A 17692-nucleotide genomic window follows, 5' to 3' on the forward strand; every position below is an offset into this window, starting at 1 on the left:
TCTAGTTTTGCGCTAGACTCTGCTCATGCAGGAAGCGGCCAAAACAAAAAATCTGTTATCATACGAAATATATTTAATTTTTTTTTCCTAGTAGCATCTTGCGGACCCCTCTGGCATAGCTCGCGGACCCCTGGGGGTCCCCGGACCCCCTGTTGGGAACCACTGCTCCAGACTAACCACAAGCTGCATTCAAAGTTTATAGCTCATGGTTAATCTGAGAGAGCTAAATCATGAGCCCAGGTTTGGATGACACACTAAGCCAAACAATGGTGCAGCAGCCTAAAATGACTGGTGAGGAGAAAAATGGCTTTGAGCTTCTTTCTGAGGGCTTGTGTGGTCACACTAAGCCATGGTTTGGGTTAGCATGACATGTGAACCAAGCCAGACTGATGCTTCTTTCAGGGGAAACTGAATAAGGGAGAATAAGTGTTATGTGAGTACCAGTTGCCTAAAGCTTTGCTAGATTTTCACATCTCCAAACAATGGATGCTTATCAATATAGAAAAGCCGCCACCGCCAAAATGTGGGCTGTAAACCAAGTCTGTGGCTTGGATGGTGAATACTACTGTTATATTGGAATCAAATGTTCTGTTTGAAGTCTTTAATTTAGGAAATCCACAAAACCCAAGATGATTCTTTAAATTAGTTTTGGATTATGTTGCAACCATTTGCAAGTATACAATGGATGAGTTTAATAAGCAATGTATGTATTTGACTAAACTACTAAAATTGCAGATACAGTCCTTAAAAACACAATAGAATAGCCTTGGCTGGGACTTTGATTAAATATCATCTAAACTACACTACATATGCCTGCATCAAAAAGAAGGGTCCCCCCCCCCAAAGTAGCTTCAAATGGTTCTGTTAAATGTAGGAATGTTCTGATGATTATCTTTTTAATTAAAATGAGAAATCTTTGTTTAAAGTGGCATTCTTTTTTTTACGGCCTCTTACAGTCTCTGTAACAATCATTTCTTAAGTCTGAACGTTTTTAATTCCAGGAATCCATTTATATAAAACTATGTTTAGACTTAATTAAAGAACAATTTCTTACAAAGCTTGTAAATAGCCAGGAAAAAGGGGGACAGAGAATAAAACTGACATTCACACTTAACAAACTGATTCTTACAAGGTATGTAATATGCTATAAAAACACAATAAAGCCCCTTTTATAAGAGTTCATATTTTCTGATCCTTGTTTTCAAAGGTATTTAAGAAAGATATCAAGGTTCTGTGAAGCAACATCTGTTTTCATGAATGGTCTAGCAACCACTTCAGCTTAATCTAATTACCAGTGCATGGAGTTAAACCTTATTATTATAGAGTTCTAATTAAATACCTTTGCAAGTCATTTCTAACCCCTTTTTTCCTTGTGTTACTTTTAATTTGGCATTTTTGAATATTCAGCATTTTTGCCAAAAGAGTTATGCTGTGGGTAATGAATGAGAAGACATTAACTCTGTGCCATCCCTTCATTCCTCACCCAAAGCACTTAAATCTTATAGGGTATCATTCTAAAAAAAAAACCCCAACTCTTCAGGAACTTAGATTTCAGGAGATTTAAATCCTGGTGATCTAAACCAGGCTTCCTCAACCTTGGCCCTCCAGATGTTTTGAAACTACAGTTCCCAGCATCCCTGACCACTGGTCCTGCTAGCTAGGGATCATGCGAGTTGTAGGCTGAAAACATCTGGAGGGCTGAGGTTGAGGAAGCCTGATCTAAACAGAGTTTAGCTAGAATATTTTATTTTCATAATTTTTAAATTTTCTCTTTTCTTTACCAGCTCATAGACAGTATCTTTATAGCCACTGTTGCAGAGTATCCCCCCCCCCCATGTAGAAGACATGGAGTCTCCTTTCAGGGACTCAGCTAGTGCAAATTATGAAATGTGCCATGTTCTTTTGCTCCCACTTTCTTCAAAACAGAGAGCTTTCTCACTGCATCGCTGAAAATACTGGCACTGCAGCTTGAGTTGATGACCTGATCTTTAGTAAGTCAGCTTGATAGACTGACATGGTGGTCCTATAGACTTGTGTATTTGTGTGTGTGCAGAGATTAGCATTTAAAAATGTAACTTGCACTTGTGTGATGGAAGTGAGGTAAGTCTATCCTGTTGTGCTGCCTGTCAGTTACTACAGGGTATTGGATGGGTAGGACTACACCAGTGTAGCTGGTTCTGTTACGGATTTTACAGTAGCATGCAAGCTGTCTTCAGGCCTTCCCAGTTCTGATGCCTCTCAGCCCTTTTCCATGCTCAGTAATGGCTTTGTGCTCTGCCACTAAACCACACCTGACAGCGGTGCCTGTTTACAACAATTAGGTTGATCCACACTGTTGGCTTGATGTCTTGAGTCAGCTCATAGTGTAGGCACTGCTTCATAAAGAGGTGTGGGGCCTGATTCCACCTGCTTGTTTGCTCATGCAGCAACAGAAAGGATTGGGTCATAAATAACTCTTAGAACTTGAGCCAGCCTTGTAAATAAGGCCACCAAAATGACTAGTCTGCAAAAAAAAATTTGCTAGCCTGTTTTGTAGTCATGAGAAGGACTGGTGGATGGAACACTCCATCTCTCCTCTGCCATCCCCACTTGTATGTAAAATACTGGCTAGCAAAAAGTGTTGCATGCTGGGCATGAAGGAGAAGGTTTTCTCTCCTCACACCCAGCATAGAAATGCAGGGACTGTCAGATGAACACATGTTCTGCTTGTTCTCCCTCTGGCAGCTTTCAGCCTACTTATCTGCATGTAATTCCTTGTCATCCATGGTGACCAGGCGAGTGGTTAAATACAAGGCTGGCTTAAGCTATACAAAATGTCTGAGTTGAGCAAATGGGTTCCCTTGGTAGTCATAACACTTTGCTGTGAGCCAAAATAGATTCGTCTCTCTGTAGACAACATCTGGCTTGCCTCTTATGTGCTTTTTCATTTTTAAAAAACCATATTTTGAGGAATATTATTTTACATTCTCAGAGCAAGGAAGTCTTTTTTACTTTGTTGTTTTACTTCTAATGGGAATTCTAGATTTGTTTTTAAATTTGTTATTCACCCCAAGCTTTTGGGAAAGAGTGGGCTGTAAATATAAATTTTAACAGTTGGGTTTGAATAAATATCACACTCTATCACTACATGTTTTGCAAATATCTAATGAGCATATGCTACTCTGTATTCAATAACTGAACATTTGTTCTTTTGAAAGGCAACGTTAATCGTCACCTCAATCCATATCCCTGTATTTCTTTCAAAGGAGGGAGCTGTTTAGCACGTGTGCAAGGACCAGCTCTCTTTATTGCAGTGGAAGGGAAATTCTCTGGGGTCAAGGAACTTCACACATGATGAATCAGTGTTCCTTTCAAGAGATGTGCACATTGTACCGATGGATACCATTGTGTGTTAGCCTTTTTGGAAAAAAGAGAGAAAGAGAAATAAATATATTGTGAATTTGGTACATAAATGAATGATTTGAGTCCTCATGATGTGACTCTATTCTTTAATTGCTTTAGGGGTGCGCAAATGGACTCAATTCTTTAGTTGCTTTAGGGGGGCAATGCAAGGAGAGTGCAGGGTTCAAGTTAACAGCATTTTGTTTTAGCTTTTTGCTTTGTTTGCTTCATTAAATATATGCAATTAGTAAAAGCAAATGGTAAATTTGCTAACGCATCATTGAAGTATTTAGCTTCATGGACTTAGAAAAGTGGAATTTGGTGCTCCATGCCCTCTCTCCTAGCATATCTACTGTAGGCACTGGGAAGAATAGGTTGACCTTAATATTTGCTTTCCACTAAATCGCCGCCTTGCAGCAGTTATTTTCTACTGAATAAAAAGTTTAATTTCACGCCCTGATTAGTGCTAGTATATGCAGGTGGATATTTATTTTAAGTGGCTAAACTGGTCTTCCAGGGCAAATTGCTCACCAACCAGCAGCGTTATAATTCCTCATGAGTAGTTAGTGCTAAATTATAGTTCTTGTTAGTGGAGTAAATCAAAACAATACTAGCTGCTAAGTTTTTGACTAGATAGGAGTTATGGGAAGATAGAGATGAAAAAGACAGTGCAAGATTCAGATGTAACCACGGTTTAGCACTATGATGAACGAGCCTAACTGCCTCCGGGATCACACATTCTCCTGCTCCCCTTTCATCTTCATACATGTCCAAGAGGAGGAGTTCAGAAGCTTTTGCTTCAGTTTCTAGTTTACTGTATTTGCTGTTTTGTCTGGACTGGGAACTGTGGTCATCATCACCACAGTTTTGAAACAGCTTGTTTTGAAACAGCTGTTGTTGTTGTTTAGTCGTTTAGTTGTGTCCGACTCTTCGTGACCCCATGGACCATAGCATGCCAGGCCCTCCTGTCTTGCACTGCCTCCCGCAGTTTGGTCAAACTCATGTTCGTAGCTTCGAGAACACTGTCCAACCATCTCGTCCTCTGTCGTCATCTTCTCCTAGTGCCCCCAATCTTTCCCAACATCAGGGTCTTTTCCAGGGAGTCTTCTCTCCTCATGAGGTGGCCAAAGTATTGGAGCCTCAGCTTCACGATCTGTCCTTCCAGGGAGCACTCAGGGCTGATTTCCTTAAGAATGGATAGGTTTGATCTTCTTGCAGTCCATGGGACTCTCAAGAGTCTCCTCCAGCACCATAATTCAAAAGCATCAATTCTTCGGCGATCAGCCTTCTTTATGGTCCAGCTCTCACTTCCATACATCACGGCTGGGAAAACCATAGCTTTAACTATACGGACCTTTGTAGGCAAGGTGATGTCTCTGCTTTTTAAGATGCTGTCTAGGTTTGTCATTGCTTTTCTCCTGAGAAGCAGGCGTCTTTTAATTTCGTGACTGCTGTCACCATCTGCAGTGATCAAGGAGCCCAAGAAAGTAAAATCTCTCACTGCCTCCATTTCTTCCCCTTCTATTTGCCAGGAGGTGATGGGACCAGTGGCCATGATCTTGGGTTTTTTTTATGTTGAGCTTCAGACCATATTTTGCGCTCTCCTCTTTCACCCTCATTAAAAGGTTCTTTAATTCCTCCTCACTTTCTGCCATCAAGGTTGTGTCATCTGCATATCTGAGGTTGTTGATATTTCTTCCGGCAATCTTTATTCCGGCTTGGGATTCATCTAGTCCAGCCTTTCACATGATGAATTCTGCATATAAGTTAAATAAGCAGGGAGACAATATACAACCTTGTTGTACTCCTTTCCCAATTTTGAACCAATCAGTTGTTCCATATCCAGTTCTAACTGTAGCTTCTTGTCCCACATAGATATTTCTCAGGAGACAGAAGAGGTGATCAGGCACTCCCATTTCTTTAAGAACTGAAGCAGCTGTAGTTAATATTAAATCATGATTCCCAGTTTGGATGAAATGGGAAGCCATGGTTAACTAAAAGCAAAAGCCTCTTTGCATCAAGCTTTCATTGAAGGCAACTCATTCAAATATATTTTTTGCTGTGAATGTTTCTGAACATTTCAAGTTTTGATAAAGCAAGGAAGAATTGTGGTGCAGTGGTAAAAGGTCCTAGGTTCAATTGTCAGCATTTCCAGATAGGGCTAGGGGAGATTTCTGTCTGAAACTCTGGAGAGCTGCTGCCAGTCAGTGTAGACAATACTGAGTTAGATGGACTAATGGTCTGACTTGATGTAAGCTTAAAGGAATGTAGGCACTGAACCTGCTTTGTAGACAGAGAAAATGAGGTATTGATAAGTGCCAATATTTCCACAGATGCATCTGGTAAATTGGTAGTGGGAGCATTATTGTGTTTGCTTTTCTAACATTCTTCTGTTCCTTTAACTATGTTTTGGTTAATTTTACAATTGGCTACCCACCTGTTATAGCACATTTTATCATTAAACAAAATTAATTTTAAAAATGGTCTGGAGCTGTCTGCTTTTAATAGGATCTGAGTTTCTTTAGTCCTATAATCTGCCTCATGAGGCTTGTCTGTCTTCTAGGAAGTGCAGCATTGCATCATTAAAATATCACCCCCTGCTGAGAGAAACATCAGTCCTATTCACTAAATGGAAATGCTGAAGCAGTGACAAGTGTTTCTAAAAACTGTATTAAAAATTCATTTATTCTTAGCTAAGCATTTAGCTAAGAATAAATGAATTTTACCAAATAGGGGATTGTAATAAATTACAGGGTTCTTGTTGTTAACAAAATGCATCTGTCCAAAGGACTACATAAAAATAATAAATATTCTGCCATCCCAGCAGTAGTTCTGTGGTGCCAAAAGGGAGCTGCAGTTTTGATTTCTATTGTTTCAGAATTGAGTGGCTTGAAGCATAGAGGCTGCGTAGGAATATGCTTATGCCCTCACAGAATTATGTGATCAAACTCACATTGCCATGCTAACTTGGCATTGTTCACCTAAAGCAAGACGTTTACCATAATCTGTAGCCTCCTGACTCTCATCTGAAGGAATAACACTGGAGGGTTAGTGCCAGCCACAGTTTTGTTTGTGTGTGTATGTCTCATGCTAGTTTTGGCCCATAATTTTCCCAGCTGGCTTTATTTATCCTTTTTTACAAGATTGGAGAGGCAGATATTTAAGAACCTTTCTTGCACAGAAAGCCCTCTTCTTGCTTGCTACTTAATTAGCACTTGTTTATGACACAGCCTCTGATTTGATTTTTAAAACAAATTGCACAGTAAAGAAGCTGATATTTAAACTGTATGGTAACCATGGCTCCAGCTGTGATTCAAATATTGTAAGCCTTCAGGGGTTGTATTAGGCTTAGAAAATAGAAACTGAGGTCTGTAATTTAATGGCTGTCTTTTAAAGGCTGCTTTTTTATATTTATTTTTTAGGGGGGAAACAAATGCATTCCATAGAATTTAAAATATTGACTCATTCTGAGAAAACAGCCTTTTCAGACCTCACTAGAGACTGCTAGATCCATTAAGTTAAAAATGGAAGAAGGGGTAAAGGAAGGTAATAAAACAAAAAGTCAGTTAAAGATTGCAGGGAAAAGATGGCCAGTTTGAAATCAGAACAAGCTAATGACTTTAGTACATCGTGGGAGGGAGACCGTTGAGAAGGCAGCCCTAGAAGTAAGCTACATATTAAATACAATGTTTGGGTTGCAGCAGCACATTACAGACTTGGAATTTGGCAGGTGTTAGGCTGGGTAATACACTGCCTGATGGGGTGGGGAGGGTTCCCATGGGATTATGCTTGTAAAACTTGTATAGAAAGGTTGCATATTGTAGCAAATTCCATAACTGTGAACTGTATGAAGAAGTACTTCCACGCATGCAGCGGGATTTCTCCTTCCTCCTGCAGCCCCCCATATGCTCCCGAAAGCTGCTCCAGAGGGGATCTTAACCCTCCATAACAGATTTTGAGGGTTTGCTGAGGGTGGAGAAGGTGAAATTGTGAGAATGTAAGTCTGCACCAGTCACATATGGACAGCATCAGACACAATATTGATGCTTTTTAAAACTGTTTAGCTTCATTACAGTGGTACCTCGGGTTAAGTACTTAATTGGTTCCGGGGTGCCATTCGCACCCCCAAAAGTACTTAATCCGAGCGGCGATAGTGCGCGAAGCGCCAATAGAGCGCTTCTGCGCATGTGTGAACAGTGCAGATTGCTTCTTACTTAAACAAAGTACTCAAACTGAAGCGTACTTTACCCGAGGTATGATTGTAGTTGACTCTTGGTTCTGCTATTATGAGAGATGCCTATCCACTTTACCCACCGTGCATAATTTTATATACCTCCTTCATGCATTTTTTTAAAAAAGAGCTCCAAATATCATAACTTTCCTTCACAAGGGAGTTGCTCTGGCCCCTGGATATTTTAGGCTGCCCTTTTAAAACCTCTTTTCCAGGTCTGCAACATCCTTTTTGATGTGTGGTGACCAGAACTATACACACTGTGTTACAGTGTTCCAAATGTGGTTGCACCATAGATTGGTATAACAGCATTTTATTGTTGGCCATTTCATTTTCAGTCCCTTTTCTAATGATCCCTAACACGGAATGCACCTTTTTTTTCCCACAGCTGCTACACACTGGGTCGACATGTTCATCAAGTTATCTGCTAAGTCCCGACACTCTCTTTCCTGGTCCATTGCTGCCAGTTCAGACCACATGAGTGCATTTGTTTATTTAGAAGTTTTTCTAAACAGCATAATATTTTCAAAACCTCTTAAGTGATGTATACTATGTGCATATCATACAAAAACAATAGCCATTAAACCAAAAACACAAACTTGCATACATAAATCTCATGGGTCAGGGAAAGCCTGAGCAAAAAGATGTGTGAAGCAACTGAGGTTGCTGCTTCACGTATGGTAGAGGGAAGGGCAACCCACAGAACAGGGGCAGCAGCAGAAAATGCCCATATTTTGCTCACCACCCTTTGATATTCTGGTATCTAGGAGGATACCTTAGCCAACAAGAGCAACAAAGGTAAACTTCCTCAGTCCCTCTCAGAAAGAAGATCATCCATTTGAGCGACCACGGCCGATTCTGTCCCAAGTGCATATGTGAAGTTAGGGTTTTTTTGTCCCATTGTACATCATTTTACACTTGCTTACACTGAACTGTGTTCGCCGTTTTAATGCCCGCTCATTCTCTGTATGTTGTTGAGCATCTGGAATATATTTTAGAATTTACAATCAATACCTGTGGAGTGCTGGATAAACCTGCTAAGCCTTATTATTGCCCTGCCTGAACTTACAGTGCACCCTGGATGCATATAACTATTGGCTGTGCATTTTAGGGGAAGGTGCTGCCCTGGACTCCTTCAGAAGGAAGGGTAGGATATAAATTTAATAAATAATAATAGTAATAATTAATAATAGGTGGGGGAAACTGTTAAGGAAGCTTGCCTGTCTTTTCTGGTCTTCTCATTGAGAATTCACCCACAAGCTTCCAAGGAACCCTCAGAGTTCTTCAGAACATCTTTGGAAAAATCACTGTTCTAAACTGATGCTCTGTGAGTACCGTGTTTCTCCGAAAATAAGCCATACCCCGAAAATAAGCCATAGTGATAGGCAGTTTAACCTTGTACTTAATAAAAAAAAAAAGACACCCCCTGAAAATAAGCCACCGTGTTTTGTTTTTTTTTGAGGAAAAATAAATATAAGACTGTGCCTTATTTTTGGAGAAACACGGCAGTTGTGCTCTTCAAGTAGAATTCCCACATCAAAAAGTGGCTCTAATTGTGCTTATCCTGTTTGCATAGAGTTTTAGATCAGGCATGTTAGAAGAAAATGAAGGGGTTTGGTGCTGTATAGGCTCATATATGCATCCTTTAACAAAAAAGGCTGTAAGGAACAAGCACTTAGCTGCTTGAACCCCTTACCCTTTCCAGCAGTAGGCTGGGAAGAGGTCAGATTTTCTCAAGATGAACTTGAAGACGAAGTTGTACGTGTATAAAGTAGATTGGGGGGATATGGCCATCACCTAAGAAATTCTCCTTAAGTAGCGTGCATACAATGATCCCCACCCATGGTATGTGAATTACTGTATTTTTCCATGCACAAGCCAATTTTTTTGTTGCTTATTTTTGCTTTAATAATTTGCTTTAAAATTTTAGTCAAAAATTGGGGGTCGTCTTATACACGGATGGTGAATGCACAGGATTTTTTATTATTAAAAAAACAACACACTACCTATCCTCCCATGGCTGCTATAAAGAATCTCCTCATAAAAGCTTAATGGACGATCTCGGGTGTTGGTGGGCCATGCTATAGCTCTATTACATTGGTTAATTGTTCTAGAGATGTTTACCTGTGCAAAATCCTGTGTGACTTGGGGGCATTCTTTATAATCTTTCTTTTCCTAAGTTTCTACTATTTATGCTATATAGAGTAGCAGCCTCCCTGCAATTCCCCTGAAGAATGCATCTTTATGTGTATGGCTGAGAGTGTGTTTGGTGTTTACGTTCTCCTGGAAATAAGGATAGGCTAGCCAGGTCTCAATGTAAAAGGAGGTCTCTTATGTCTATTCTCTCCTAGCCCAGAATACACATGCCTAAAGATGGATTCCAACTTACATCTTCTGGATACCAAGCATGGCTAAAGCAGGTTGGACTGTGTTACTGTTTCTCATCTCTTGTGAGGGCTTGCACCAGAAAACTTGTGTTTGTTTCATTGGTCAAGTACACATACAGTTCAATACCCTCATGTTGCTGTGTAATCAGATATTCACTACATCTATATATTTGTGAGTGTTGTATGTCTGCATGTTGTGTGCATCTCCTGTTTGCACTTCTCGTGAGTAAAAGTTCAAACAAGGATCATCAGAAGGGAGAGTGGGGCAATGTATAGCAAGATCTGCGGCAACAACTCAAATTGCTGAATTAAAATTAGCCTTCAAATGTGAAGGTCTGTGGTGGTGGTAATAACAGGGAGGCCAGTGGGTTAATACACAGGAGGCTTGCATCTAGAGCCTAATTCAGATTTGATTGGGTAAAACAAGTGTGGACATTTGCTCGCATCCCATAACAATCCTGCAGTTTGACACAATCTGACACTATTGGGAGTCCCTGCTCAGATGTGGTCTGGCGCTATATTACTTTGGTGATTATTAAAGGCCAAGCTTTAGATGTTTCAGCAGCCTGGCTCTAGCAATTGCTGTCAACATCTCAAAACAAATCTAGTATAACAATTCTCCCAAAAGAATCTTGTTTTCAACTTTGCATGTATGACACATGCACACTCACGGCACATCTGTATCTTTGTGGGGAAATGTAACATCCTTGAAAAGTTGAAATGAAAAGTTGCTCCATTGTAGGAAGATGGAACGATTGTGTCACGGTACTAACAAATGAGAACAATGCAGCTAAGCTGCATCTGGTTGTTGTGGCAACTACAGTTTTGAAGGCGACTGTTAGAATGAAAGTCTCTCTGGTGCTCTGCGTCTAATGAAACAAATGGATAAAGAACTCCTTGAACTGAGTAGGAGGAAATAAAATAATGAAACCTAAAGTTTTATGTGGGAGGAGAGAATCTTGGGGTGTCTCATTTTCTTTGCTCTGCAAGCAGCCCAGCAGCTCAAGGACTAGTTTATTTTATGCACAAAACATTTTGGATTGTTACAGAGAGGAGATCAGCAGAAAAGATCTTGAAGAAAAATAACAAAGGAAATCTTATAGTAGGTCTTTAGTTTCATCTGCATACCACTTCTCTAAACTATTAGTAACAAACAAGACTGCAACAAGAGCTCAGGTGAGGATACTAGAATCAATCCCTAGTGCAATAGAAAGCAAGATCATTGTTGAAATAGATTTGTTCTTTTCTGTGCAGGACCTTGGCTAGGAGAACTGCTAAGAAATACATTCTGTCCTAAGTAGTTCCCCGTCTCTTTTTCTTAAAGGCTCCTTTTGCCACTATCACTTGAAATCAGAACCTCAATCTGCTCATTAATTTTCATGTTGACTGAAGTACTCATGTTGTCTTTGCATTTACTGACCTAATTACCATACTCTCTGCCCAGGCAGTATTATATTGAAATATATGAATGGGTAGTACTTAGCTTCCCTCTCCCTCCCTCCCTCTTCTCTGTTGAAAACTGTTAGGGACCTATTCAGTTCCATCCATTCCTTTAATGCTTTGCCAATGTGCATGAGTTGCTGGCCCAAACTTGTATCTCGGGTTCGGGTAACGAGCTCCACTAACCCGGAAGTAGATGCTCTTCGTGGCGAACTTTGCCCAGGGATGCGAGCAGAAGTTGCGCAGCAGCAGGAAGCCCCATTAGCAAAAGTGCGCCCCAAGTTAAGAACGGTTTCAGGTTAAGAACGGACCTCTGGAACGAAGTAAGTTCATAACCGGAGGTAACCACTGTAATATAACCATTTCCCCTTTAAAATGTACTGCATACATATTTTGGATTTGTGGTAATACCTTAAAAGTGCTTAATACAATATTCAAGGCACAGTTAATACCTTAAAAGTGCTTAATACAATGTTCAGTGCACAGTTTAGAACAGAATATGTACTTTACCCATTTTTTAAAAAGGATTTGGCATTCAGCCAGCAAAGGCAGTGACTCATCTACCATCACCAGGTATTAAATGCAGACTTACTGGGGAATTATTTTTCCAGGCACAGAGGCAGTTGCACCCTTAGGACTTGCAGAGTTTGTATATATATATTGGTTGAAAATGTGGGGAATAAATGGGTTGGGATGAAACTACTTGCTGTATTTCAGGAATGTTTTCAGTAGTGTTGAAAACTTCCGCCTGCTATTTAGACTATTTTATCAGCAATGCCAAACAAATTTTTATCTCTTCTTTTCATGTAGCCTTATTCTACAATGGGGTGGCTGCCTCCCTTCTAGGGACGTGGGTGGCGCTGTTGTCTAAACCACTGAGCCTCTTAGGCTTGCCGATCAGAAGGTCAGCAGTTCGAATCCATGCGATGGGGATGAGCTCCCGTTGCTCTGTTCCAGCTTCTGTAGAAATTGGAGTTCTTGGTGATATCAAGAAATCAAATGCAAAAGTTCCAAGAACTCGTGCCAGGAGAGAGATTAATTTTAGTCTTCAAGCAGTTTTATTTTTTATGATAATGAGACAAATTCCAGTTGAAATAAACTCCAGGACAAGGTCCTGTTTCGTTAATTCTTCGTCAGCTAGATTTTCATGGTCAAGGTGTACCAATTCTATGATTGCCTGTTGTTCCAGCTTCTGCCAACCTAGCAGTTAGAAAGCACACTAGTGCAAGTAGATAAATAGGTACCGCTGTGGCGGGAAGGTAAACAGTGTTTCTGTGCACTCTGGCTTCCGTCATGGTGGTCCGTTGTGCTAGAAGCAGTTTAGTCATGCTGGCCACATGACTCAGAAAGCCTTCTGGACAAACACCGGCTCCCTCGGCTGAAGCGAGATGAGTGTCGCACCTCATAATTGCCTTTGGCTGGACTTAACCGTCCAGGTGTCCTTTACCTACCTTACCTTACCTCCCTTTCTCTCAGTTGGCTTGGTTTGCCCCAAGTCATGTGAACAGATATAGTTGGTCACAAGGGAAAAAAATGGCAGAAAACAATATTGAAAAAGAGTGAATATTATCACAGTTAAAAGGACTGTCAGGAAATCTTCCTGACCTCCCCCTCCCCTTGCTGTCTTCAGCTCAAAAACAGAAACAGTGGAATATTTAAAACAGCCCTAGGTGGGAAAGGTTTACATTGCTTGAAGTATTAACTGTGGTAATACAACCTCTGACAGTGCAGTGGCAGCATTTGTCAAGTTAAATGGTTATAGGACTAACGTCAACTGTTTATGTTACCTGAATTGCTTAACAGTGCACCTGAATAACAGAGATGGTACATCTTACACTGCCTAAAAGCACCTTAATTTTAAATGGAGATAAATCATCCCACTCTAAACATTTTGGGTGATGTTTCAGCTCAACTGGATGCATATGATTGTTTATCTTACTTCATCTGAAAGTATAGAGAGAGTTAGCATTTCTTTCTTAACCTTGACTGGTCCTTTAGCAGTTGGAAAACCTTGGCTTGTGTGCAAACCCCAGTGTCATCGCAGCAGTCTCTTGTCATGGCTGTGGAGTTTCCCCTTTGTATTGCACACTCTTGATCTTGTGCCTGGCTTAAATGGAATGCATAAAATGCCCTTGTGAAAGTCTATTAATTTGATCTTAAAACAGTTTGTGTTACAAATGAGATGAAGGAAGATGGATTTTTTACAAGACTGGACACAGTCTGCTATTAAGGACAAAAGGTTATAATATTGAATGTAGGCAACTCTGCACAGGTTCTGTTCAATTGTTATCCCCAATTTAAGCAGCTGAAATTGTGCAAATCTAACCTGCTTAATTTTTAAATAAAATTGTCAGTTTTTTAATTGATGTTTACATAGCAGGTGTCCAGTCTTGAAAAAAGCCAAGGAAAAATGTGTTGCCCAAGTTAAAACTGGGTTTGGTGACTTCTTCCTCATAGATTATTATTTAGCAAGCTTATTCCTGGGTGGTGACTTCAAACATGCCAGAAGTCTGCAGGATGTTCACAGTTGATCATCAGACTTGCTAGAATTTGTCTAGCTTCAGGACCCATACAGGCACTCGGACTGCTGAGGTCACCTTGGCGGACAATGTTTGCCAGCTAATGGATTTTGATCTTGATTCTTCTGGATCTCACAGCAGTGTTTAATACTATTGACTTAATATCCTTCTGGACCACTTGTCAGGACTGGGGGTCAGCAGCACTGTGTTGCAATGGTTAACTTGTTCCAGAGGGTGATATAAAGAGAGATATTGTGGAGTATCCATCTTATGCTATTTATTATACAGTGTATATAACAACTATGTAAAATCACAGGGAGAGGTTGCTTGCCATGTTGTAATGCTGATGGTGTCCAGCTTTACTTCTTTTCCTTCAATCCCAGTGATCCTGATGGATTGGATGATAGCAAATAAACTGATGTTCAGACCAGTTGAGTTGGAGATGCTGGTATGGATGATTCTGTTAATGTGGGGGATAGGTGATTGACCTGTTGTGAACCAGATAGCATCCCTCTGGGGGTGGATCAGCAGTCAGGAGATCTGGACAAAGCATTCCTTCTTGACTTTATGGTGGCATCTATTGCTAGGAATACCTTTTACCATCTCTATCTGGCTTGGCAGTTGATCCTTGGGTGTGGGTGTGTGGGTGTTAAATTGGGCTAGTGTAATGCAATCCTTGTGGGCTTTTTTACTCATTCAGAAAATTCACCCGGTACAGAATGCGGTGGCCAGGGTATTAACAACAACTACTACTACTACTACTACTACTACTACCACTTATTATTTATACCCCGTCCATCTGGCTGAGTTTCCCCAGCCACTCTGGACGGCTTCCAACAAAATAATAAAATACAATAATCTATTAACCATTAAAAGCTTCCCTAAACAGGGCTGCCTTCAGATGTCTTCTAAAAGTCTGGTAGTTGTTTTTCTCTGTGACATTAAGAACTGGTTTGGGGGAGAACATAATATGAGGACTCAAAAACTGAACTGGCTTCCAGTTTCTCAGCAGAATTCAACATCGTGACAGTTTTGAAATCATAAATGGATGATGCCAGAAGTAATTGAAAAAGAGATCTACAGTAGTTCCTAAATAAAAAAAAACGTATTCTAATTTAGGTGGCTACAAGAACAGATCCTTTTCTAAGTGGTGTCTCCTCTGGAATTCATTGCCATTTTCCAGAGGCTGATGAAGATACCTGTTCACACACACAAGACTTTATGGTATGAAATGGCTGCGAAACAGTAGATGCTGCTGCTTGATGTATTTATTGTTGGTTCTTATTATTTTTTGTTCTCAAAGTAACTTACATAAACAATCGTATTCCTAAAGGATGGGTTGAAAGCCACACTGAATTACCTGAAGTCTCTTAGTTACTTCTTGTGGCATATGGGGGTTAAGTGACCAAGTAAATCTCACTGGATTCAAGAATCTGAATGGAACCTGAAGCTTTTTGCACTGGTGGGAAAGGGAGTGGTAACGAAATGGTTAAATAATGTGTCGGAATAAGGAAGTTTGGGTCTTGTTCTTGACTCTGATGTTGGCTTGCCGAGTGACCTCCAGAAAAGCAATTAACCTTTGTCCTTCTATAAAGGGAAAGGCAGTTATAACAATAATATAGGCACCCGGTTGTTACTACAGAGACCAGTATAGAATAAAAAGGATTTTTTTGTAAAAAGACTAGATAGGAATACTTACTTTTTCCTGTTTAGCATCATCCAGTTGAGCCCTTTAATTGTTCTTGTTTGTTTTCTTCTGTAATCCCCACTAACATACAGCATTTTTCAGATTACCGTATGCCATATCCTAATGTTCTGTGTTTTTTTTAAGCTAGTAAAGAGTTAAAAGGTGATCAAGAGAAGGACCCCTGTTGCATCACAGAAGTGTTATATAGAGTATACACAGCTTGTTTGGGTGATGCTTATAGCATGAAGAGCCAAAGTGAGGGTGTGATCTCTCTGTAAGGACAAGGGAGGAAAGTGGGGTGCCACAATTCTATGGGTTCCCTTTTTATTGGGTTTCATTTTTAGCTATCTGTTGATTAGTTCCATTCTGAAAGCCTTGCATTTAAATTCTGCACCAGATCCTATTTCCACTTGCATTGGGTTGCCAAGGTTCTTAAATGTCTTTAAATGTGCTGTATATAATTCTAGATGTTTGCTTCTGAAAAGCCTAATCTCACTGTTAGATATCTAGATACAACTTTTTGGAGGACTAAAGAATTATTTCCCACTTTTAGGCACCACAGTGGATTTTTCAGACTTTGTTAGGTTTTATAAGATTACTTCTGTTAATACTGCTGATATATGTTTTGATTTTGTGCTTCTGTAGAAAATAATTAACATTGATTAAAATAGGAGAATCAGAAGTACCTTGTCACCCAGGTACCTAATGGGTTCATTCTGGTGATACTGAAGTGTTTGAAGTATTTTTTCCACCTCTGCATTCAAGGTTAATGGATACTTAATAGCAATGAATAAATTACTCCTCTTTTTGTTTTTTATAGATTGAGGATTTGCTCTGCCATTCACCAAAAACTGGCTACTGTTTTTATCCTGTTCCGAAGCTGTAAATTTAGCACTGTTGACTTCCATTTTAGGATTTTTTAAAATAAAAAATGGAATAGATCTTCCTCATGCTTCTTAAATTCTTTTGTGTAAATCTGTCTTGACTAAGCTATTGCTTTCCTTGTTACAATAGTTCCAAGTAGCACATTTTTAAAAATCTTACTTTACAACACTCTGGGGTTGTGCCTGCAGTTCAGCCTGTGATTTTCACATTTGTCATTCAATAACAGCATAATCCTGTACATGTTTACACAGAATGGTCTAAAACAGTTCATTAAGTGGTCAGTCTGTGAGCGTTTAGAAAAGAATGCTGTGATTACAAAGAGCTAGGATGGGTTTCTCAAGAGCAAGTCATGCCAGACTAACCTTATTTTCTTGTTTGTTGATAGAGCTACTAGTTGGGTAGATGAAAGGAATGTTGTAGACATAGACTATCTTGATTTGAGCAAAGATTTTGGCAGTATCCTCTATACAGTATTCTTGTTGGCAAGCTGGTAAAATGTGGGATAAACAATGCTACCATTAGAGGGATTTATTGTTGACTGATGGATCATACTCAATGAATGCTCATCGCTGGCACCTCAGTAGCTTGGAGAGAAGTAACATGTGGGGTACTGCAGAATTCTGCCCTGGTCCACTGTTGTTCAACATCTTCATTAATGACTTGGACAAAGGAATAGTGAGGAATGTTCACCAAATTTGCAGAGGACAAAAATTGGAAGGGTAGCTTAGAAGACAGAAATAGAATTTAAGATGAACTTGACAGGATGGAGAATTGGGCAAAGACAAACATGAATTTCAACAGTTAAATGAAAGTTCTGCATTTAGGTAGGCAAAATTAGGCACAAGTACAGCATGGATGACATCTGGTTTGATGGCAGTACATGTGAAAATGATCTAGAGATTTTAGGAGACCATAAGCTAAATATGAGGCAGCAATTCAGGTTGACAGCTGAAAAGGCAAGGGAGTTTTAGGCTGCATCAATAGAAGTATAGTGTCCAGACCTTGAGAAGTAAAATCTGTTTTGGTTTGGTCAGACCTCACCTAGAATACACACCCCTTTTTTGGATACTGCAGTTTGAGAAGCAACTTGACAAACTGAAAAATGTACAGAGAAGAGTGACATAGATGACAAACAGCCTGGAAACGAAGTCCTATGAAGAAA

The 17692-nt window shown here is 39.9% G+C and overlaps 1 protein-coding gene across 15 annotated transcripts in view; it reads left to right on the forward strand.

Moving 5' to 3' along the window:
* The window catches only part of BTRC (beta-transducin repeat containing E3 ubiquitin protein ligase), a 128308-nt gene that overhangs the window by 10411 nt on the left and 100205 nt on the right, over nt 1-17692 (forward strand). For 8 of the 15 annotated variants that reach the window (XM_035133684.3, XM_035133690.3, XM_088669659.1 and 5 more), the window contains one exon: nt 9964-10032. The exons of the other annotated variants lie outside the window; for them this stretch is intronic. In XM_035133684.3, coding sequence (XP_034989575.2) covers nt 9964-10032 — 69 coding nt within the window. The remainder of the gene's footprint in view (nt 1-9963; nt 10033-17692) is intronic. 15 annotated transcript variants of the gene reach the window in all.

The sequence above is a fragment of the Zootoca vivipara genome, chromosome 5 (genome assembly GCF_965207765.1).
Source record: "Zootoca vivipara chromosome 5, rZooViv2.hap1.1, whole genome shotgun sequence".
Classification (NCBI taxonomy): domain Eukaryota; kingdom Metazoa; phylum Chordata; class Lepidosauria; order Squamata; family Lacertidae; genus Zootoca; species Zootoca vivipara.